At 38.1% G+C, this 24477-nt stretch overlaps 2 protein-coding genes across 3 annotated transcripts in view; both read right to left on the reverse strand.

Annotated features, from left to right (window-relative positions):
* Window positions 1-303: 303 nt before the first annotated feature.
* On the reverse strand, window positions 304-14653 carry PSMA6 (proteasome 20S subunit alpha 6). 2 transcript variants are annotated; one of them, XM_081315360.1, is made up of 7 exons: window positions 14429-14653; window positions 12692-12786; window positions 12112-12193; window positions 10556-10711; window positions 5260-5438; window positions 1293-1387; window positions 304-529 (listed from the first exon to the last, which is right to left on the reverse strand). In XM_081315360.1, the coding sequence occupies exons 1-7, from the start codon at window positions 14502-14504 to the stop codon at window positions 472-474; spliced, it is 741 nt and encodes a 246-aa protein (XP_081171486.1). In that variant the 5' UTR covers window positions 14505-14653; the 3' UTR covers window positions 304-471. The 2 variants fall into 2 exon arrangements, with proteins under 2 accessions (XP_081171486.1, XP_081171487.1); XM_081315361.1 differs by lacking the exon at window positions 14429-14653 and adding an exon at window positions 13725-13755.
* A 118-nt stretch (window positions 14654-14771) lies between these two features.
* The window catches only part of PRORP (protein only RNase P catalytic subunit), a 45866-nt gene continuing 36160 nt past the window's right edge, over window positions 14772-24477 (reverse strand). Inside the window, exons 6-8 of the mRNA XM_081314136.1 lie at window positions 19791-19939; window positions 17231-17426; window positions 14772-16840 (exon numbers count right to left, since the gene is read on the reverse strand). Coding sequence (XP_081170262.1) covers window positions 16712-16840; window positions 17231-17426; window positions 19791-19939 — 474 coding nt within the window. The 3' untranslated portion in view covers window positions 14772-16711. The remainder of the gene's footprint in view (window positions 16841-17230; window positions 17427-19790; window positions 19940-24477) is intronic.

A 24477-nucleotide genomic window follows, 5' to 3' on the forward strand; every position in this document is an offset into this window, starting at 1 on the left:
GGTTTCCCAAGAGACAAATGAGATGGTCTGGTACTCCCATCTCTTTAAGAACTTGCCAGTGTTTGTTGTGATCCACACAATCAAATACTTTAGCATAGTCAATTAAGCAGAAGTAGATGTTTTTCTGGAACTCCCTAGCTTTCTCCATGATCCAGCATACGTTGGCAATTTGATCTCTAGTTCCTCTGCCTCTTCGAAATTCTGCCTGTACTTCTGGTAGTTCTCGAGCCACATACTGCTGGAGTCTAACTTGTAGGATTTTAAGCATAACTTTACTAGCATGTGAAATGAGTGCAATTAATATCAAACTATAAGAGAACAAACCATTCCAAAACCTCACTTTATTTATTCAAGGTGAAGAAGTACATCAGATACAGAGCATTCTGTTTTCATCCCATAATTCAGAACCACCCATTTGAATTCACCAGACATTCTGCCCTGCAATCACAGAATGAGCAATTTTAAACACAGTTAATCTCTCTCTGCTAGAGCGACAAGGTGCGTATCAATTTCTGCTTCTGTAAGAATCCTACAAAGAAGGAAAAAACAATGGACATTTTTATTCACCTCCAATAATCCCATTATTTATTTAAAACATTTGTATAGCTACTCATTTTAAAACTAAATTCTGGACGATCTCTGAATAAAACACAATATATAATCAATAAAAGCAAAGAAATATAACTTCTTAGGTCTTGTATAATGGCAACATTTAAGGGAAGGGACATGAAGCATGTCTGTCCTACCCAATCTGGCGGGATAAGCAAATACCTTCAGGGATTCTCAGCACAATTAAACCAACTGCAAATTAATTTGATAAAGTAAACATTATAAATGAATCTATGTGCATTTAATTGAGTTCCATATGCTGGAATATCTGGGTTCAGTCTATGCTAGGGTCTACAGACAAAGCATGTAAAGTATTACTGTTGATATAATTATCAACAGTAAACTATTAAAGTTGATACTATGCTAACCTGTACCTAGTATCTCCAGCATTATGTTAACAAAGAAGTCTTATATTTTCCTTGCCAATGCAAATGCTGTGATATTAATTGCTGCTGTGCAATTCCCTTTAGATTCCAAAGGTCTATAATTTTTACTTGACAGTGTAGTGACATGCACTCACATCAGACATATTTTAAGTGTAGACACCAAATGTTACATAATAAACTGACCACACACTAGTGCCAGGGTACAGGTAATAGAGAGCATACCTATGTAATTTTTATAAAAATTAAGATAGCCACAATCAACCTACTCAACAAGGGAAAAAATCAATTTTACAGTACCTGAATTTTGGATTATCAACTGTAACAACCCCTACTTCTATTTCAGATGGTTTGAAGTCAATGGATAAAACAGTAGAAAGACAGGTAACTGCGGTCTACAAGTAAAACATAAAACAAATTTGATCAGAAATATTTTTAGTACTGGTTAATGTACAAATCTGGTTTTTATTTTAGACACTTGTTAATCTTTGTCCCTTCATAGACAAAGCCTATCTATAGGTATTTCAAATGCAAATTTCTAGCAGATTTGAAAAGGAAAACAATTGAGCCTATAAATTAATTTCTTATAGTTAGAAATTATTTGTAAAGATAATAGGAGTGTAAATAGCAGTGTAATTCCTAATAGCGTTCAAACCATCAAAGCTTTCCAGAACATTTAAAATTATTTTAGTAAAATTACTACTGTTCTGAAGTATCTCCAGGTGGTCCTCAACATATGACCACAATTGAGCCCAAAATTTATGTTGCTAAGCGAAACATTTGTTAAGTGAATTTTGCCCCATTTTATGACTTTTCTTACCACTGTTAAGTGAATTACTGCAGTTCTTCAGTTAGTAACATGGTTGTTAAGTGAATCTGCTTTCCCCATTGACTTTGTCAGAGTCACAAAAGTTGATCACATGACTCCGGGACACTGCAACCATCATAAATATGAAACGGTTGCCAAGCATCTGAATTTTGATCATGTCACCGTGGGGATGTTGCAATGGTGTGAAAAATGATTGTAAGTCACTTTTTTCACTGCTACTGTAACTTTGAATGGTTGCTAAATGAACTGTTGTAAATCAAGGATCACCTGTACTATAATCAAGGGGGAGAGAAGTATACATACCTTATATGTAATTAAATTTACTACTTTGAACTAACTTGAATATTCATTTATCCTAAGCATTGCTAAAAATACAGCTAGTTCTACAGCATAAATTTAGTTAAATGCCTGGATCAAAACAACAATCTAATGCAAGCAATAAACATTCCTTCTCTTGATCCTAAGTATAGCTAAATAGTACGTAAATTATCAGCACTTATGAAAAAGTGACAGGTTTATAGTTGCCACAATTCTTGCTATTGTTTAAAAAGGGTCTTCAAAAATCAATACATCTCCTGTATTATAATTCCCTATGCCCTAATAGTTACAAGGCACATTTAATACTATTGCTATGAGGACTAGGTTATCGTTTTAATTATTTTAAAAAAATAGTCTGAGGAGGCAGACCTGACCTAATTATTTAATTATATCAAATAAAATAAAATTTGTGGTAACTTGCAACACTCTGTTGACACAATACCAAAAAAAGATGTGCTTATTATAAAACTATAATAATAAAGTTAATATAAGACAAACAGCTAGAACACAGGGTGTTACCATTGAATGACCACTCATTCAGTGACCATTCCAACCTATAATAGCATTGAAGGAGAGGTAGTCCTAACCATTCCTCAGAGTTCCCACCATAGCAACATCCCTACGGGGTCACATGATTGTGATTTGGGTGCTTGGCTCATGACTTCACAGAGTCCCATAGTCTGAGAATTGTGTTTGCAACCTTCCCTGCTGGCTTCCTACAAGCAGTCAGTGAAAAAGCTGGTAGGAAGTTTTAAGTCAGGGTCAAACAAGGTCGTTAACAACCCCCACAGTTGTTGGGATTACAATTGCTGCTGCTAAGCGGCATGATCATGTGACATTATGCTTTACAACTGCATCACTTAGTGATAGCAATTTCAGTCCCAGTTGATATTGTTGGCTGTGGACTACCCATAATTTAAAAAATTGGCCTTGGTCTAAAAAAATAAAAATCTAGAGACAGACTTACAAGTGTTCTGCCAAGAAAATATAAGTCAAATTTCATTCCATCTATGTAAAATAAATGGAATAAAATAGAATGAAATATGCTTATTAGCATAAAAGTTTTCTTCCAACAATCTGAAAAAATAATGGACTGGATGCGGACATCTCCAAATGAACAACATTCAAACCACCGGAATATAACTCAGCAAGCAAAAAAGGAAAGAAAAGCTCAGCAAAAACAAGGCCTGGTGCTGACTTCAGCTCACCCTGCAAATCAAACCCTGCAAAATCGCAATTTAAAGAAAACAAATAACATCATCAGACCAACAAGACAAAATCTCAGCAATATTCCATATGATTAAATGATGAAGACAAATAATAAACGTAACAGTTTTGATTTGATAAATAAAACACACAAAGAAGTCTGGATTGAAATTCATTATACTCTTAATGAAAAAGCAAGCAAGTATCCTGAAATGTAAAAAACAAAGAAAAAGGCAAAATTGATTTATTAGGGGAAACAATCACTTTAAATATACTAGTTCTACTGTACGGATGGCTGGAAATGAGGAAAGGTTAAAGGAATCTCTTGTTAAAAGTGAAAGTGAATTTAAAAAATTAAGTCAAGCCACTCATTTTTTAAAAAAAGATACACTTTTACTCTGTCCTACATTGCTTTGTAGCTCACATTTTATTTTTAAACTTCCACCTTTCTTTTAGAGAATCTCAACTACAACTTTCTCAGCCTTCACAACCCATTTACTCTCCTTGAACTGATCACTCTCTTTTATCATTTATTATCTATTCATTCAATCCTATCAGTTCTTGTTTTACCACATACACTTACGGAGCTCATTCCCAGTTTATTTTTATGATTCCACTACCGTACCTGGCTCTCAGTTTTAAATAACAAAACATTTCAGCGTTCAGACATTTTCACTTTTTTTGGACAAGCATTGATTCTGTGCAATGAACCATTATCCCGCAATCTTTTCTTCTAACGTCTTTACAAATTTATCTACCCACTCTAATTTTTTAATTGTTTTACGATGATTTCTTGAAAGGGAAGATTTCCAGTGCTTTCCATAGCAGCACAAGAAAAACACATGGAGGCGGCAGACAACCACCTGTTTAATGATCTTAAAATCTTGGGAAAATTCTTCGCTAACTGAAGGCTCGCTCTTAGCACCAGCAAAACAGTACCTACGTGCTTCCACCTTAACAACAAACTAGCATATGAAGCCCCAAAGGTCTGTTAAACAACAACTTGCTTTCCTATAATCTCCATCCAAAGTAACTTGGAGTAACATTGGACCAGATTCTCTCCTACAAGGTAGACCTAGAGAATACGGCGGCAAAAATCAACACCAAGGACAACATATTCCAGAAATTATGTGGAACTAAATGGGGAGCTTCAGCTACCACTTCCAGGTCATCAGCACCAGGGTTGGTCTACTCCGGAGCAGAATACTGTGTGCCCCTGTATGGTTTAACAGCTGCCATACTAGTAAGTTAGATGCCAAATGCATGTCTAACAACACGTGTTTATTTATATATCGTATTTAACCACCCATTATTTATTTATAATAGGGAAGCTTTGGGGAGGCTGCATAAGGGAAGCCAAGAGGGCAAAGCTGGGGGATAGGTGGGTAGGAGGGAAATGAAGCACACACTGTGGTAGTGATCGTGGGCAGGCATTTTGATCATGCAACTTTGGGAGCACTGCAACAGCCATAACTTATTCATTCAGTGCCATTTAACTTAAAATGGTCACTGAACAAATGATCATTAAGTGAGGAGTAACTGTATTCTAATATTAATTCATCACTGACATTGCAATAACTGATTTAAAGGAAAGCTCTGCCAAGGAAGACAACGGTATTTCTCACAAGAAATAAAAAGTGTTATTCATCTGCCTGTGTATTCAACTGGGTTTAGCAACATGCTGCAGAAAGATGAAATGCCAGTTGGGATGCATTTCAGGGTTTTTAGAATAGAAAATACTGATAAGAATAAATCACACAAGCAAATTTTACTCTAAACATACCACTTAGAGAAGAAAACATCTTATATAGTTATAGTGACCACACTGAAGCAAACAGGGCTTCCATCACAAACCCTTTCTTCCATTTGAGATTGCAACCCATTAAGCCTAGGCCACCTGTCCTATGGACTTACCTCCACTGTCTGTTCAAATGTCCAGTCCAATTTTTTCTTCACTTTCTTTTCAAGAAAGCTAGTTGATTCTGTTTGTTTGACTCCTGCAGCTGTGGCCTTAAACCCACAGTAATATCCGGCTGGATCACACTTGTACACCTGAGGGTTGTTTTCTTCATCAATGCCAATCATAATCATGCCTTTAAGGAAATAATAATTTGGATGCTTATTTTATTTAACTACATATGGCATGCCATATCAACATTGTGACTCTGAACAGTTAACAGCAGCTAACAAAATATAAAATGTATAAACAAAGAATAGTTTTATTTTTTCAAAGAAATTGGTTCTAATCAAGATTTTTTTTATACTCCCTTTATATATAACATGCATGAATAAACTTCAGCCTTTGTTCAGTATGGCAATTCTGGTGTGGCTCACTGTTTTCTTCCCAAATTGAAAGTGTGGGCAGGTTAAAATTATTAGAACAGATGTACGATTGTTGCTGTTCCTAGTTTGAGAATTGGAAGGAAGATTAAAAGCCTAGCAACCAAAAATACTCTTGATAATCAAGAACCTTCTTTGCAAATGCCAAGCTCACCCTTTTCCTGCCCAACAATACATGCTCCCTTCCTTTCCTTCCTTTAAGAGAAAAAAAATGACCAGCATTGTTTCGGTTTCCTTATAATTCTGTTGGCAGTGGTTGCATCTTCTTCAACTCTTAGTAGATATATACTGTAAAGGCATTATTTAATTTTTTTCCTTTCTGTCAGACTTCAACATCCTAATTAAGAGTAGAACTACAGCTCATATTAAAATGGTATCAAAAATATATTTCCTTTTTAAACATCTGCATGTGTAAAATCAGTTCTGTGGATTTGGAAAAATGTAAGCAAAAGTTTGCCAGACAGACAGTAAAGCCAGTTTGGTCTAGCGGTTAAAGCATCAGGCTAGGAACTGGGAAATCATGAGCTCTAGTGCTATATACTTAGGCGTGAAAGCCAGCTGGGTAACTCTGGGCCAGTCACTCACTCATGGCGTTGTTGTTATGGGGAAAATAGGAAGAGGAAGGAGATTTGTTTGCTATCCTGATTTATTTATAAAAATAATAAATGTTGGATATAAATAAATAAAAATAAAAAACTTTTGGTTAACATGTCATATGTCAAGCTAATAAAGGACTTTTAAGGTAAACAATGCCTCAGAGTCACTTGAAAAGCCCAACTTGACATCATACATATATCCTGTTTCCATTTTAAAGCAAATTCCTGGTATTAATGGAACTTCCAATAAATTTGAAGATTGCTTCACTTCTATAGTTGCTTATAATTCAGGTGACAGAATTCTAATTCCTGGAGTCTAATTCTCATTTTAAAATTCTTTGTTCAACAATACACAGAGCTTAAGAATCAACTTGTGTACAGAATAGAATTTTAGTAAATAATCAAGAAACTTACCTAAGATTTCATTCCATGCTTTTTAATGTATCATTTAACACCCATGACTAGAAAGTTTAGGTATCCCATAAAATATGCAGTATTTTAAATAAATATTTATATATAACTATTTTAAATAACCGTTTCTGACTAAATGTTGCACAATCAGGAACTTTAGAAAATACTGTATCCAGGCAAAACTAAGAAAATGACAGCTGATAAATCCTACTGCAGACACATCTATCATCAGTAGACTCCGCATCCTTGACATAAGAAAATGCATTTAAAAAATTGTTTCACTAGCTCATATGATAAAATCATTCTACTGTCTCTTAGATTAACACTGAACAAATACAATTCCCCATGTTGCCATCCAAATACAACTAAAATTCAATTAAATGAACTCATTGCATTAAAATTTATATAAGTCAGCATTTTAGGGTAAAATACATTAAAAAGCCAAGCCTGTTATTCTGAAGAACAGTAAACATTAATCTCATTTGATGCATATTTTTTTATTTGGTTAGTACTGTATAATCAGGGATCCATCCCAAGATGAGTGGTATAACAAAAAGTAAACTTGAAAAAAGCATTCAGATGAATCAATGGAAACATTTTAAAATGGAACAAGTCTATTTTTTTATTTTTTATTTTAATCCCATTTATATCCCGCCCTTCTCCGAAGACTCAGGGCGGCTTACAATTTAAGCACAAACCAATGTGCTTAGCAATATAAAGCTTTTGTATGAGAATTCACTCTTTATTTTTTTATGGTTGGGATGCAGTATGCCAGAAAGAAGCATATTCATTTGAAAGCAGCATTAACATAATCAAAAATAGTTCTTGCATGTATCACGCCAAATGTCTCACAGTTCCAAATCATCCTTAGTCCATAACCCTAATATACTTTTCTAGCAAGCAAATAACATCAATCTTAAATTGTGTAAAATATTTAAAAAAAGAAAAAAAAACTTTCTTTCTCCTCTACAGTATAATAATTTTACTCCATTGACATTCTAATCTAAAAATTTAATCAGCAATCTTAACGCCCCAAAACTTTTGGAGCACCTCTGTCATGACCCCCAAAACTTCTTTAGACCGCTCTCCTCCTACATCTTCACTGTAAGCACACTTTGAAGATTCCATAACTTTCTGCTGGTCTTGCTCTTGCTCTCGTCTCGCTCTTCTTAGGGCGGCACGTGTCATCTTCTGGCCTCCTGCAGCAACCGATGAAACTGTAGCTTGATCCCCTCCAACACCATTGTCCTCTGTCTGTCTATCTGCAACATCTTGAAACTTTCCCACACCGTATCCTTTTGCAGCTTCCAAAAATGATAGGGGGGTTGCTTTTAACACATTACTATAAAAATCACGTGCCTGAGCCACAGTAACCAAACGATGTCTTTTACCTTCGTGCGTCGCCACCGACCCAACTGGAATCTCCCATCTGAACTTAATATCACGTTTCTTAAGTTCCTGTACTAGAAATGCAAAATCTTTCCTTCTCCTTAGGATCTTCGGAGGGATCTCTTTTAAAACCAAAACTTCTTGCTCAGCCACTACCAAATTAGTATCATAAGCAGCTTGAATGACTTCATCTCTAATTACTCTCTTTGTAAAATAGACCACCACATCTCTGGGTAGCTTCCTCTGTCTTGCAATCCATGAATTTACACGAAAAACTTTGTCCATATTTCCCTCAATTTCAGATGCTGACTGGCCCAGTACCCCTTCCAGAGCCTCAGAAATCAGCTGCTTTAAATCTTCTTTACCATTCTCCTTTAAACCCCTAATTCTAATAGCATACTGCATCTGATTATACTGAACAAGGCTCAATTCTTCGTCCATTTTATCCCTTATATTTTCATTTTCTAATACCTTTGCTTCTAATATAGAGTTCTTTTGACTGAGATCCTCCACTTTTATATCCAGCTGTAGCACACATTCAGCTACGGATTCAACCTTAGACAAGATGTCCACCCTCATTGCTCTCAGCTTCTCTTCCATCTTCTTCTCCAATTTCTCCATTTTCTCCTCCAATTTCTCCTCCAGCTTTTTCAACTTTTCATCCATCATATCAGACATCAGTTGTGCATGCTTTCCAAGAGCGTCTTGTAAATCCTTAAGCGTCAATACCGGGGGAGATGCAGGAGGAAGCAAAGCTTGCAGTGAGGTCTCTTGCACCAGGGAAGACCCCGCATTCCGAAGAGCTTTAGAAGTTTTAGCCGCCATCTTCCCCCACTTTCACTTATTACGCACTTTCACTTTAAAGCTATAAAATCCATTGAGCTAGAGAGTAAAAATAAAGAGTCCACTTCACCTTGACCTCCTGTACCGCTCTGCCTGCATCAAAAGTATTTCCTTTTGGCAGGGGTGGTTGCTAACGCCTGGCTCTGCTCCAAGAATCCCAGAGCAGAGGCGCTGCGCAGCTCGGAGCAACCCAGGCTTCGGGGGGGCTCATCCTTCAGCCGCCCAAGCTCTCAGCTCAGGCAGCCCCGGAGAGCTCAACCCCTACCTGGGGCCTCACCCCCTCCTCTTCTCCCGAGGAGGGGGCTTCAAATCCATCTAAACAGCTGATCGGCGCTGTTTACAATGGAAAAACACAGCTGCGGAGCGGGCAGCCCGAAAACGGCTGTCTTTCGACGTCGCGTCGCAAACTATAGTTTAGTTTGATTGGAGATTATTAAGATTAACAGAGATAAGCGCTTTTGGTGCGTAACTGAGAATTTGTTTGGAAATTAGAGAAAGGTGGGAGAATGCAAATAGCAGGTGAAAGTTTTTTTTTCTTTCCTTTTTTTTTTGAAATTAATATGAATAAGGACTGGGATTAAGAAAAATTTATTTTGAGTAAAGATCTTTTTCTGTTTTCCTCTTTTTCTTTTCTACTTTATTTGTAATATTAATATTGTTTGTACTCATTTTATATGAGCTAGAGATAGAATTTATAGTTTATTGTTGATAACATAGGGGTGTTTATGTTTGTTTTTTGATTTTATGCCCTGTATTTAGCTCTGGGAAGTCGGGGGTGGGGGGGAGGAGGGAGTGGGGGAGAGGGATAGGGGTGGGGGAGGGGGGAATTAAAGTCAAAATGTATTGTAAAACTTTTTAAATAAAAAAAAAGAAAGCAGCATTAACATTCATCTGTCAAGTAAGCTTCTCTAGAAAATTAAATTGATGACATACATTGCTGCAGTTATGAAATAAATCAAGAGAATGAAAATAAGTAAGATTGTGCAATATCCAATTAATATGGCTGCTGAATTATATGGGATAGGTTAGAAGTACACAATCTGACGTCTTCCAGACATTTTTGACAATAACGTCTATAATCTCAAAGCACAGGCCATACTAATTAAACTACATAGAAAGGGTAATGGGAAAAAAAAGAAAGGCAGCAGATTGCAACCCTGTGCGTTCAACAGAATGATTGATAACAGAATACCAGCCTTTATTCTAATATTAAAAATTTATTTATTTATTAAATTTGTATACCGCCCTTCTCCCGAAGGACTCAGGGCGGCAAACAGGGCAATACATATAAAAAACAAGATACAAAAATTAAAAACGATTAAACAAAATGCCCACGAATAAGTTAAAACACATTAAAAGTAAGTTAAAACACATTAATAAAACCCAACCCCATCCCATCAGGCCAGGCCAGCTTGTTTGAAAAGGTAGGTTTTGAGATCGCGCCGGAAGGAGCGGAGGTCAGGCGCCATCCGGAGCTCGACCGGAAGATGGTTCCATAAAAAAATATATAAAAATGAATTTTATATATGCCAAAATATTTTGTGGAGATGAGTTGTGATGAGATTTCCTAGCTTCATTACATATCAGCTTCCAAGAGTTTATTGTTATTTTCAATTTATATTTATACTTACAGCAACCAAGAGGTCTCATTTCAGCATTCTGTGTATAGACCTGAGAAATATCTGCAATTCTTTTACATAGCATATCCACTGGAATCTCATAACCATATTTGTACTTCCAGTTAGCAGCCTCATAGCGGGCTCGTTGCACCTGGGATCTACTGTCCGCTGTTGAAATAAAAGATCCAAAATCATTCTCATATGCCTTATAATAGTATAACCGCAAGGAAAAAAAAATACTTAAATCCCAACGAAAGGCTTTTTTTATTCTTATACTCCTAAGAATATACAAGTGGCCCTCAACTTACAACCATTCGTTTAATGACCATTCAAAGTTGCAACGGCACTGAAAAAAGTGATTAATCTGTTTTCACACTTATGGCCACTGCAGCATTCCCACAGTCAGATGATCAAAATTCAGACCCTTGGCATGTATTTTTATAGTTGCAGTGTCCCAGGCTCAGCTTTTGCAATCTTCTGACAGCCAAGTCAATGGGAAGCCAAATCCACTTAACAACAAATTCACTTAACTTAAAAGACAGGGAGGTCAGGGAAAGTGAGTAAGGATGTGAAGAGGTGCAACGCAGGGTTGGAGAAGGTGTGAAAGGAGTGTGGTATGGGTCAGTAACGGTGAGAGGAAACGTATAAGAACCAGTGTGGGTCAAGGAGGATGTGAGGGAGGGTGCAAGGAAGTATGCAGGAGGGAAAAGTCGGGTGTGTGCAAGGATGGACTGTAGAGGGCACATGACAGATATGTAGGCATGTTAGTGAGGCACTACAAGGGCCAAGAAGGGTGCAGCATGATTGGCTGCAGCATGAGCACAGAGGGGCTGGGGAAGATGCGCAGGTAGAGGAGATTTACACCACCAATTTACAACCTTCCCTGCTGGCTTCCCCTTTGATTTTTCTAGGGAAGCTTCAGGGAAGATTGCAAATGGCAAATATGTTATGTGGGGTACTGCAGCTGGTCTTAAGTATGAACTGATTACCAAGTGCTCATATCAAGATCGTGTGATCACAGGGTTGCCAGGATGGCTGGAACTCTGAGGACCGGTTATAACAACTATTTGTTCAGCATTATCATAATTTCAAATGGTTGCTGAACAAATGCCCATAGGTTGAGGATTACTGTAGCCTAAAACATATCCCTCCAAATCTGAAATATTATTCTACTCTCTCCCCTTCCCAGGCACTTTAAAAAGCGTGGATGAGATTAAAAATTAGTACCATTATCTAAAAGCCTAATGCCATTTCTAAAAATGTGTTCCATTGCCTTTAAACCAGGGGTCCCCAACCCCCGGTCCATGGACCAATACTGGGCTGCGGCATGCCAGCAACTAGGGTGCACAAACAAGCAAAGCCCCATCCATAAAATGCAGACAGCACACAAAACCATGCACCCTCAGGTCCACTGAAAAACCTCTCTCCACAGAACCGGTCCCTGATGCCCAAAAGATTAGGGGACTTAGACCATCATCTTGATTATGCAATATTAAAGCATTACTTAAAACAAAAATAAAGTGAGATACCTCACTTCTGTACATCCTATTTACTATCTTACGTTGTACCTGTCATTCCGGTCATTACACATCCTATATTTTCAGTTATTCTGAATAAGTGAGTTACTGTGCTCGAATCCAGTAGCTTGTCCTAAATGATAAAACACAATTTTAAGATGTTTGTTATTTTATCAGATTTTTTTAACTGCCCATCTCCCTCACAGAGGTAGTGAGGTATACATCATTAACATGGAAGAAAGTTTTTTTTACATCAACAAGGAAAAATATCTAATTCATGTCATACGTAGGACATTTGATGGTTGAGAACAGGAGCATTTACTTAGAAAAAATTCTTCTTAAAATATTCTTGATTCCAGTGACATAATCATAATTTCATTTTATCATAACAATTTATCATAACAATTTTCAATTATCTTTTGAACTAAACATTATGGAAAATCTACAACTCTCCAAATAAAATATACTCCCTAACTTCAAAATCTGGATCTTCCTTCCCTCTACACAATTCCAACAGTAAGACTAAGCACAGAAGAATTAAAAATCAAGGAACAAAGATACAAGTCAACCATACATGTAGTCAAGGATGATTCATACACTCATACTATAGGTTTTGCTAAGAAATACTTACAGGTACTTTTTTCTGTGTGACAACAACTGCACAGTCCTTTCCACGAACAGCTACTGATGTCAGTCCACCTTGGTTTATGGCCTTGAATGCATATTCTAGTGATACATTGAACACAGATTTTACCATCAGTACTTGTAACAGCGACAGCATCAGATACAAAAACCATGTCTTAGACCAGTGGACTCCAACCTTTTGGGTGCCAGGACTGGTTCCCTGGAGGGCATTTTTTTTGACAGACTGGGAAGGGTGTGATTTCACACCTGCCTGGATTCTGCATGTGCATGGATGTGGCTTTGCTCACTTGCGCAGCCTGGTTCCCACTTGCTTGCATGGCCCAGGAGTGTTGTGTCATTTAAAAGTGATGGTATTGTATTTTTTATTTAAAGCATCCAGATAGCTATAATCGAGCTGTGATGGTGTAGCGGTTAGAATGCAATATTGCAGGCTAATTCAGCTCACTGCCAAGAGTTCGATCCTGACTGGCTCAAAGTTGACTCAGCCTTCCGTCCTTCTAAGGTTGGTAAAATGAGGACCCAGACTGTTGGGGGAAATAGGCTGACTCTATAAACCGCTTAGAGTGTGCTGTAAATCACTATGAAGCGGTATATAAGTCTAAGTGCTGTTGCTATTTAGAATTTTCATATTCTGTATTCACATTTGAACTATCAGGTGCTAAACCTAGTCTCATACAGAATTATGACTCTAGCACAATTCTTGCTTGGTGTATAAAAATACAGCATGCAAAATATAGTAGAAATGTAATCAGACTCACAGACTATTTGGGGTAGAATCTAATATGTGGGGTCAATAACTCATAAGCCTCATAAAACTTCACAGAAGCATACCTCCACATGCCAAACGATTCTGAATTTTTAAAGGGCTCACAAGTAAATGCCAGAAAGAAAGCCGAGTACTTCTTCACCAACTTTCTTCAAACTGGGGACCTCTGAATGTACTACTGGACTACACTTCCCAGAACGTGCAGCTAATATTGCAGAAAGCTGGGAATTAGGTAAACTGTAGTACAACGCACCTGAAGAGGCACCCATCTGAGCTTTAATCCTGATAATTCAGAGCAATGACACAAAGTCAACACTGAGAAGAAAAAGGCACAAAGCGGTAAACTTTCGCAGGTGGGGAGGGAAAGTAGTACTTGGCAGCTTTTATTTTCCTCTCCCCCCCATCTACTAGCGCTTAAGTATACGTCCTCACTTTCCCGGATCACTTTGTTTCGCTTTCGCTTTCAAGCCGTGACAAAAAGGTTTTCGCTGCCGAAAACTGGTCCATCTTTTCAAGCCCACACGTTTACTCTGAAGAAACTATCAAAGCGCCTTATACAGTAAGTCAGGGGTCTTCAAAGTTGGCCTTTTTATGACTTGTGGACTTCAACTCCCAAAATTCCTCAGCCAGGCACGCTGGCTGAGGAATTCTGGGAGTTGAAGTCCACAAGTCATAAAAGGGCCAACTTTGAAGACCCCTGCAGTAAGTGAATGGCTTAAAAGCCATTGTGATTTGCAGTACGGTCTCTTTGGACGCTCCTGCTCCGCCGTGTCTCTGTCGGCGCACCACTTTTGAGAAAGAAACGAGCAGCTGTGCATTTTCTTCCTCTCTTTTGAGTGAGTGAGACAGAGAGAGAGAGAGAGAGAGAGAGAGAGAGAGAGAGAAGCGCCGTCCTGCATCATGACGAGAGAAGCGCCGTCCTGCATCATGACGAGGCGGTTTTTGCCGCTCACTTACCTACTTGGTATAGGCGCCCTTCAGGGGAAAAGATAGTGATATGCCGGTCAAACCCGGCGCTGGAGCCTCGAGACATGGTCGCGCGGAAAAAAGTAAACGAAACAGCAACAGCGGGGAAACTGCCCTCAAACACAGCATGCAAAAGATTTCTTACTTCCAGCGGCTGCGGGAGGGGAGGGGGGGAAAAACAGCAAGCGAGATGGAGTAGTACTTCCGGGTTACGTGCTCTCGCGCAGGCGCAACTGGGAGGCTTTTTTTCCCCCTCCCAGAAGCGGAAGAGCTAAGTACTTTTGTTTCCTATTCGTTTGTTCCTTAGTCACGGTATGCAACGCGCAGACGCAGAAGCGACGATAATCGCGGCGACCAAAACCGTGAAGTTAAACGTGTCTTTGCTGCCGCACATGCGCTTTAAGAGTGGGGGTAAGAGTAAAAAGCGCCTTTTGACAAGATGGCACGTGCGAATGCTTTAAAGAGCGATTATTCTCGCGCAGAACTTCGGTAGCTCTGTTTGAACGTGTGAGTCGGTGTTTCGTAACGAAACTCTTGGAAACCGAGGGACATGAGATTGTGCTCCATTACGGAATCGTGTAATCGAGCTAGGATGGTTGCTTTTTAAAAGACTTTTTAGACCGATTTCAAGATAATCAAGGCTGGACATGGTTAGTAATTGGATGGCAAGCTAGGAGGAGTTCCCAGAGCTGCCTGTGTAGACTAAAAACCAAGAAAAAGAAAGCAGGCGTCTGGCACCACCTTTTCCAACTAACAGATTGATTAAAAGATGTAATCTTTCATGAATTGCAGCAAATTAGTTGATGCATTTATGTCTATATTGATTGCTTCAAAGTTATCACTTATTAGAATGTGTATATAACCTTGGGTGATAGAAAAATTTTAAAATAAACATAAGAATCAGCTACCTTTTTCCAAATATTTTTATCTTTTACTATTACATAATATTCTGAAAAGCCATTTAACACATTTTTGCTGTTATTTGTGAAAAAATACAAATGATTGCTTAAAAATAAAGCAGGCTATAATTCTATATAGAACTGTGTTGGTGTTGAAATCAACATTAACTGAAATTTCTTATTCTAAATATAGGTAAAGGTAAAGGTTCCCCCGCACATGCGTGCTAGTCGTTTCCGACTCTAGGGGCCGGTGCTCATCTCCGTTTCAAAGCCGAAGAGCCAGCGCTTGTCCGAGGACGTCTCCGTGGTCATGTGGCCGGCATGACTAGACGCCAAAGGCGCACGGAGCGCTGTTACCTTCCCACCGGAGTGGTCCCTATTTTTCTACTTTCATTTTTACGTGCTTTCAAACTGCTAGGTTGGCAGAAGCTGGGACGAGTAACAGGCGCTCACTCTGTTACGCGGCACTCGGGATTCGACCCACCAAACTGCCAACCTTCTGATCGACAAGCTCAGCGTCCTAACCCACTGAGCCACCGCGTCCCTTTATTCTAAATATACATTCATCTTATGTACCTCATTTACAGTATTGATTCTGCTTAATATTGCTACTGTATGATATCTAGCTGGAAAGAATTTGAAGGATGGTGCATACTGTAATCAAAATATTCAGTACCGAAGAGGATAATATAACTGGGAAGGAAAACCTACCGATACCTCCAGTTCTGGTTTTAGTCTTCTTTCAAATGGGAACTCCAGAAGCACTTACACTTAAGTAAATTTCTATCTGTACTTAATTTTGTACATGTATCTTCATTCTTGAAGCTGTATAATCTGGAAATTCCATAAGCATACTTAACACAAAACTGGCTGTTTTTCAGTCATTCTTCCAATATTTAGTGCCCGCTCTTCCTTCCCTGCTTTTCTACTTATGTCAGCAAAGTTTATCACAACCCATCAAACAGAATTTTGGAGCATGTGAATAGTAAAATTCTAAAGTGAACAGACAATTGTTTCTCATAAGATGAGCAATCTGGTACCAAGACGTTCATCTGGAAACGTCTGGAAAGGAAAAATGTAAGAAAAATATAAAGTTGCTGGTGAAAAGCAGAGAAATAAGAACATACAACTAAGCCATCAAAGAAGCAATTGGTTTCAACAACAAATATATTTATCAATTATAAAGAACCATTTATAAATTATAAATAATTTCCAATATTTGTAGAATTAAGTATTTTTGATGTAACTTAGGGATTCAGTTAAATCCAGGTCTGTTGTCTTAGAAAATGAATGTATTTTAACTAGTTTATTTGAAATTTATTTCAAATAAGGGTGACATGCATACATTTTCACTCTGAACAAAAAAAAGTGTCTTTTATTTCTTTCGAAGACAGAGCCACTTCACTGGAATTTCAAAAGAAGCTCTCTTGGACAAGTTGTCATCATAGGGAATGTGCCATGTGTTACCATCAGTCTGCACAATTGTATCGTATGGCAAAGCATCCTGTTAAATAATGAAAGGCAGGGCTGCATTATACATTTTATACAAGAATATTAAGATTGAATAATATATTTTAAACCAAAGATAGGAAACTTGGTATCCTCCAGGTGACTAGTAGCAATGATCTAAATTGAACCAAGTTGCACCCTCCCCATCTCCATCTATACATTCACCCTCTTTTATGTAAGGGTACAAGCACAGCATTGATAAAAAATGGTTTCTCATAAAGGAATGTAATCCAAAAGCAATCTTTCAATAGACTAATGTATAAATATTAAACATTACAAACTATGCTGAAGGATATTTTTATTGGAAAAAATAATCGGTTTTCTTTACAAAGACTGCTGCTAGATAATTATTAAACAAGAATAGCACTAATACGAGCAACAATACCTCAAATGTTAAAATCCTCCCTGGTATATAGCTTGATACCACCATCTGATGTCCACGTTGCCATTTAAAAAATAAGCGACGAGTAACAATATTAGAAAGAACAGCTTTGTGATCCCGTAATAGATCTCTAGTTACTATCATACAGTGACCACCTGAGTGAAAACTGGCATAGAGCAGAAATGGATCATCTTTAGACCTATTTTTTTTTAAAAAAGGCAAACAGAAATATTATGTACACCATTGCACAGTAAAGTACTATAGAACTGATTCAAATAATTATTTCAAGGCATTTAACTTGCTTGATCTTACCATTATATCCATATCATACTTATCTATTTACTTATATGTATGCATATACTGATATACTTACAATTTATATGTACAATACAACATATGAAATAGCTAGGTAATAGCATTCAATATTTAGATCAAGGTAACAGTACCAAATATTTAGTCCAAGGATGCAACCCTGCATACTTAAACAATGTACAAGGGCAATTCGAAAATAAACCTCCATTTGGTTATCAATAACGCTCGCAGAAACAGAACTTTTATTATACACATTAGAAAACTACAACATATTACTTTTTGACATAATCACCATTCAAATTGAGGCACTTATCATAACGTCTTACAAGATTTGAAATTCCTTAGTAGTAGTCGCTTGGCGCCAAATCTGGGCTATAGGGGCGGTGATCAAAAACATCCCAATGGAACTGCTTCAAAAGTTCTTGGGTGCGTCTAGTGGTGTGTGGGTGAGCATTATCATGAAACGCCATACTGGAAGTGGTGCCATAGAAACTCCTGCCAAATATGAAGATGCCAAAGGAGTATTGCTAGTAAAGTTCATGGAGCGTGGTTCGACCATCAATTCAGACGTCTACTGTGAAACATTACGAAAACTCAGACGAGCCATCCATAACAAGCGTCCGGGCATGCTGACTTTCGGTGTGGTGTTGGTTCACGATAATGCTCGCCCGCACACCACTAGACGCACCCAAAAACTTTTGAAGCAGTTCTGTTGGGATGTTTTTGATCACCCTCCCTATAGCCCAGATTTGGCACTGAGCAACTACTACTAAGGAATTTCAAACCTTGAAAGACGTTATGACAATTTGAATGGCGATTATGTCAAAAAGTAATGTAATGTAGTTTTCTAATGTGTTTAATAAAAGTTCAGTATTTGCGAGTGTCATTGATAACCAAACAGAGGTTTATTTCCAAATTGCCCTCGTATTACAAATCTGAAGACACCCAACCTAAATGCTTAAGTCACCAGGGAACATTTTTAGTTTCTACTAAATAGCTCTCCAAGTGAAGTATTCTGCTTCCTGGTTTCCCTATGAATTTGTTCTAAGAGTTTATGATAGAATATGTACAGCTATATTATATTAATAAACAGCAATTGACTGATTTTAGCTAAAAATAGGTAATTACATTTCCTATCAGTTCAAAGAAATAAACAGAGGCATTTGTTAAGCATTGAAATGTATGTCAACATTTTTTGTTTTAAATTGAAAACTTCCATTTGATAAGAAGTTTATTAAATTGTATTTAAATCGAACTTTAAAAAGACCAGTTACAAGATATTGTGTCATATTCATTTTTTCTGCTGGAGATGTAAAAATTTGAAGAATCTCATAAGGTAAAGGTAAAGGTTCCCCCGCACATGCGTGCTAGTCGTTTCCAACTCTAGGGGCCGGTGCTCATCTCCGTTTCAAAGCCGAAGAGCCAGCGCTTGTCCGAGGACGTCTCCGTGGTCATGTGGCCGGCATGACTAGACGCCAAAGGCGCACGGAACGCTGTTACCTTCCCACCGTAGTGGTCCCTATTTTTCTACTTGCATTTTTACGTGCTTTCGAACTACTAGGTGGGCAGAAGCTGGGACGAGTAACAGGTGCTCACTCTGCTACGCGGCACTCGGGATTCGACCCGCCAAACTGCCGACCTTCTGATCGACAAGCTCAGCGTCCTAACCCACTGAGCCACCGCGTCCCTTGAAGAATCTCATAGATCGATATAATTGACTATGTGATTAGTTGATATCTTTTTGGAACAGAGTATTCATTTTTATCAATAGATTTATGGGAAAATCTTTAGATGTTAAAGTTGTTAACATTTTAAAGATGTTAACATCTACATGTTTCTATTTTTTTGTTTTGTTCTATTAATGGTATTGTTAGCTGTGGGGGGGAATTGGACATATAGTTGTTTTGTCAATTTTTCTTGTAATTTGTAAATAAAAAACACATGGGTTGTGGGTTTTAATAATCTGGTTCTTTATCACATTCAAACGTAATTAGGTATGCAAAGCTGTTGCCTGGTAAACAAGGCATGCATTGTTGTGGAGAAAATAGCTTGAATGAAAAGGCTGCATTTGTCTATGGGAAAATATTACACAATTGCAAAATGAGATATATCAAGAATATATAGCATTCTTATATATGAAATACAGTATACTATTTTTGTTGTTAAATTCAGCCTCAGTGCTTATATTGATTGCAACATGGAACTATTGCAAATATTTCTAAAGATAGTTTCTAAAAATCAAATAACATACGTATTACTAGTAAAGAAGAAGTCTGCTTTCTTCTGCATGTCATCCATGTCTCTTTTTTTCCACTGAAATGAATTATTCAGCATGTGTCTACGCCCGAGAACAAGCAATCGATGATACTTCTGTGCTAGGTAGAAGACCACATCCAGCAGCTATGTGGGGGGGGGGAAGGAAAGAGTGTTTTAAAATGTGGATCTTGATCATTCTTTTCTTTCTAGATTAGTGATGAATCATAGGTATCATCCCTATGGATTTGTCTTTCCCAAGGCATTTCTGAAGAACTAAAAAAAATCAAAATTTGTTAAAACGTTGGGTTTAGAAAAATCTGGCTGAAAATGGAAAAGGTTCCTCACCACACCCATATTCTGAGTTGCTTTTCTTCTTTTCCTTGAGAAAAAGTGGAAATAAAATGATCACACTGAAACTGTAACATTTACAGATTTGCCTAGGTGTGAAGCACTGCAGGAAGAAGACATAACAAGAAGGCAAGGAAAGAAATTTGTTACAAGAATGGCATAAAGTTAGGTATCTGAGTAGTTCTTTCAGACAATGAACTTACCCCGTGTCAGAAAGAAATTCTAAATTAACTTAAGCTTTGTGTATTCTTGCAACAATTCAGTTTCCTGACCTTGCCTTCCTGTAATATTAGAATCTGTGTCTGTACAGTATTATGTATCTTAATCATGATGATCCAATTTTCATAGCCTTCTGGGATCAACATGAAACCGAACCACTGAGTTCCAGAACGTGATAGGGTGAAAGTGATTTGTTACTTTGTAGTTCAGTATGTTGCATTAATTCCAGCAAATGCATATCCCCAAACCTAAGACGTGACAAAATCCTTCAGACCACATGACTTCTGCACTGTTTTAAGAATTCTTTCCTTAAATTGGGTTGCTTAACTCAGCTGTTTAGCCTGTCTGCCATAATTAAATTGGTATTAAAGCAATAACCCTGACTACAGAAATCTAAGACAATCCCACCTAAACCGCAAAGGGAGCAATAAGAATATGAATATTATTAGAAAAGAATTCCATTTGCCATATGCCTGCATAATAAATATCCCAACTGTTTGTACAAAAGCGATCCATATTCAAATACGGTAGATAAGAGGAAAAGCAGATGCTTCCACCAAATTATAAATGTGATTCAAGATATTACTACTGTAGAGATGAGAAATGGCTTAATTATATCCCAGAATAGATTGAGGACTAGACATACATGGTTTGAACAGCAGGAGTGCAGATGTGTACCTGGGCATAAAAGCTACGTACATGATTATATCTCTGACAGCAGCGGCAATATAGTCTCAATACCCCGGCAATTAATTAGAATGTAGCAGCTGACCATGTGAAATCAAAAGTGCACAGAATTAATATATAAATCTGGAACACTACCTCGAAGTCTCAGATTCCAGTCATGGACCATAAATTGCAAAATAACACAGTACACGCAAGTCATGCTTTTAAAAAGGTCAGGGTTTTTTTTTTTTTACATGTCTTCCTTCTCAGATCATGTAAAGATTTCTCAGATGGGAATTCCCTCAATGGTGTTGCATGAAGGCACAAAGAAATTATGACTCAAGCAAACAGCTAATCACCTGCTGCAGCTTTGTCACAGTTAAGGAAGTCACCTTCAGGTGAATTTACCTTTCGTGGTATGAGAAGTACTCACAATATTTCATCCTTATAAGGGGGTGGCGGTGGAATGCTTGAAATGCTTCACTGATTCATTTTGTGTTTGTATATAAAGTATCTGTTCAGTTCACTGCTATAAGAATAATTGTAAGAATGGATTCAAGAGGAAAATACATTGTTTTCCCAACTCCTTAGGAAATGAGAGTAAGTTGCTGAAGTTTAATTTATTGCCACAAAAACAATGCTCCCATAGAATCTTAAGAGATAAATAGGTAAAGCTGAAGCAGCAAACCCCAAAAATATCTGTCTTCAAGATGCCAAGCAAAAAAAAAATCATGCCATAATGAGTAATCTATATTTGTATGTGTGTGCTGTTCTTCCGAAGAATTTTTTTTTAAATTTATTTCTGCACTGCTTTCCATAAAGGTATCTCTAAAAACATTTTCAAATATATAGCTAGGCACTGGATTTCTTTACTTTAGCTTCTAGAAACTATTATGTATAATTGATTGTACTTTCAATTTTATTGCCATAAGATACATTTTTCTTTGACTTCCATTTAAGCAAGAATAATTTGTTTTGAAAAATTACTGAAACTATGCTCCCTCAATATAGAAAGAATGCCACAACACATGAAGTATTCCAAATAAATTAACTTTGTAGAACTTTGTAACAAGGAAACTGTCTCTTGCATCACCACTGATGACATTGTTCTTTACAGAAATAAACAAATACCATTACATTCTGATCAGATGCCAAGTAAAATACTGCTTCTCAAAAACCATTTGTAGAAAGAGGACAAGCATACAGTAGTAAATCACTGCTGCATAAGGAAAAAAACAGTCCATTTAACAACCCCTGCTTTCTTAGAACCAGTATTTTGGAAAACCTTTCTATTTTCACTTGCCACTTATTTATTAACTATCATATTTAAGTGGTCACCCATCTCACAAAATATGACTCCGGGTGGTAGAAAACAGTGGTCAGTGATTACGATCTTGTCTGATAATGATCATGGTATACTGGGATGTAAGAGGAATAAATGGTAACAAATGTGAATTAACAAATGAAGCATGGTCCTCATGTTTTCTGGTGGCCTTGTATCCCAAGGCATTCTTCTCTTGCATTTGGAGCTTCTATAGAGGCCTACATGCTTGACCTGTCTTGGGGCACCATTTGATATGAAGTCTATTTAATTGGTGGGTTCATCTGAATGCAAGAAACCCACAACTCAGTATAACCTACTAACTTCAGAAATAACAACACAATTCCTGGACCCTCTCCAGTCACTAGAGAAAATTGTCTACAGTCATCCAAGTCAATAGACTCTGGGAGCATCTCTTCAGCCAAACAAAGTTTATTAAAACTGATACGTTTCACGAGCCACCTGTTTTCTTCTGCTACTGATGTTTCTTTGGATTTTTTTTATTAATTAATTGATAGTCTCACATCTCACATGAACCTGGACCAACTCTACTTGGAGACATCAAAGTTGAGTCTCCAGCAGTGGGTGGTGGGACAGAGAACCTGCCACATGTAATAACAGAATTGGAAGGGACCTCGGAGGTCTTCTAGTCAAACCGCCTGCTCAGGCTGGAGACCCTATGCCAGGGGTGTCAAACTCAATTTCATTGAGGGCCGCATCAGCATTGCGGTTGCCCTCAGGGGGCCGGGTGGGTATGGTCTGGGTGGGCGTGGCTAGAGTGCGTATTGGCCTACTGGGTGGGCATGGCCAGCTCTACATCGTTCGCATCAAGGGTGCCTATGGGGGCCTGGGCAGGAGTGGGACAGATCTGAGGGTCTCTGACAGAAGGAGGGTCTCTGGGCCAGGGCCAAGGCAGTGGGGACCGTTCCCTCACTGTTTCCAGGATGCCTTCACGGGCCACATGAAACCACTTCGCGGGCCAGATCCGGCCCCCGGGCCTTGTGTTTGACATGTCTGCCCTAAGCCTTTTCAGACAAATGGCTATCCAGTTTCTTCTTGAAAACCTCCAGTGTTGGAGCACCTACAACGTCTGAAGGCAAATCGTCCCACTGAATAATCGTTCACTGTCAGGAAATTTTTTCTTAGTTCTAGATTGCTTCTCTTGTTTAGTTTACAGTGATGCTATACAGGTAATCCTCAACTTACCCAAATTTTTGTTGCTAAGTGAGACATTTGTTAAATGAATTTTGCCCCATTTTACAATTCCTTCTTGCCACAGTTAAGTGAATCACTGCAGTTATTACGTTAATAACATGTTTGTTAAGTGAATTTGGCTTTCCCACTGACTTTGCTTGTCAGACGGTTGCAAAAGGGGATCACCTTACACTGCAACAGTCATAAATGTGAGTCAGTTCCCAAGCGTCTTAATTTTGATCACAATACCATGGGAATGCTGCAATGGTCATAAGTATGAAAAACAGTCATAAGGAACTTTTTTTCAGTGCCATTGTAACTTTGAATAGTCGCTAAATGAACTGTCGTAAGTCAAGGAATATTGTATTAGCTTGCATATTTCATTTGTAACTCCTTCTCCTTTCCTGTATTCTCGCATTTCTATCAGTGCATCCCATTCTTTATGTAGTCCCACATGCACGCACACACACATACACAAATCCAGGCCAAGTGGAGATCAGCTGGGGGAAATTCTTGGCAAGAGACAGCCAAGAACCCTGGGGATTCAGCCCAGACGTTGACTGCCCAATTTCTGAAACTGGCCAAACAATCCAAGAATTCAACAAAGTTGTGCTGATAATTCCACTCTGCATGGATCCCCAGGGATCGTCCAAAACTGGATCCAGTATTCCAAGTCTGCCTTAGTTAAGACCCCACTTGGAATACTGTATCCAGTTTTGGTTGCCACGTGTAAAAAAGATGTTGTGACTCTAGAAAGAGTACAGAGAAGAGCAATGAAGATGATTAGGGGACTGGAGGCTAAAACATAAAGAACGGTTGCTGGAATTGGGTATGTCGGCTCAGTGGGTTAGGACGCTGAGCTTGTCGATCAGAAGGTCAGCAGTTTGGCGGGTCGAATCCCGAGTGCCGCGTAACAGAGTGAGCGCCTGTTACT

This window comes from Vipera berus (genome assembly GCF_964194415.1).
Source record: "Vipera berus genome assembly, chromosome: 1".
In the NCBI taxonomy this organism is placed as follows: Eukaryota; Metazoa; Chordata; class Lepidosauria; order Squamata; family Viperidae; genus Vipera; species Vipera berus.

What these genes read in the sequence shown, in the direction of transcription:
- PSMA6 (XM_081315360.1), bottom strand. Translation starts at nt 14,504, where the DNA reads ATGTCTCGAGGCTCCAGCGCCGGGTTTGACCGGCATATCACTATCTTT. An exon ending in AGGGCGCCTATACCAAGTAG is followed by an intron (nt 12,787 to 14,428) that starts GTAAGTGAGCGG and finishes ATGTATCACTAG; the next exon opens with AATATGCATTCAAGGCCATA. An exon ending in CATTTGAACAGACAGTGGAG is followed by an intron (nt 1,388 to 5,259) that starts GTAAGTCCATAG and finishes TTTTACTTGTAG; the next exon opens with ACCGCAGTTACCTGTCTTTC.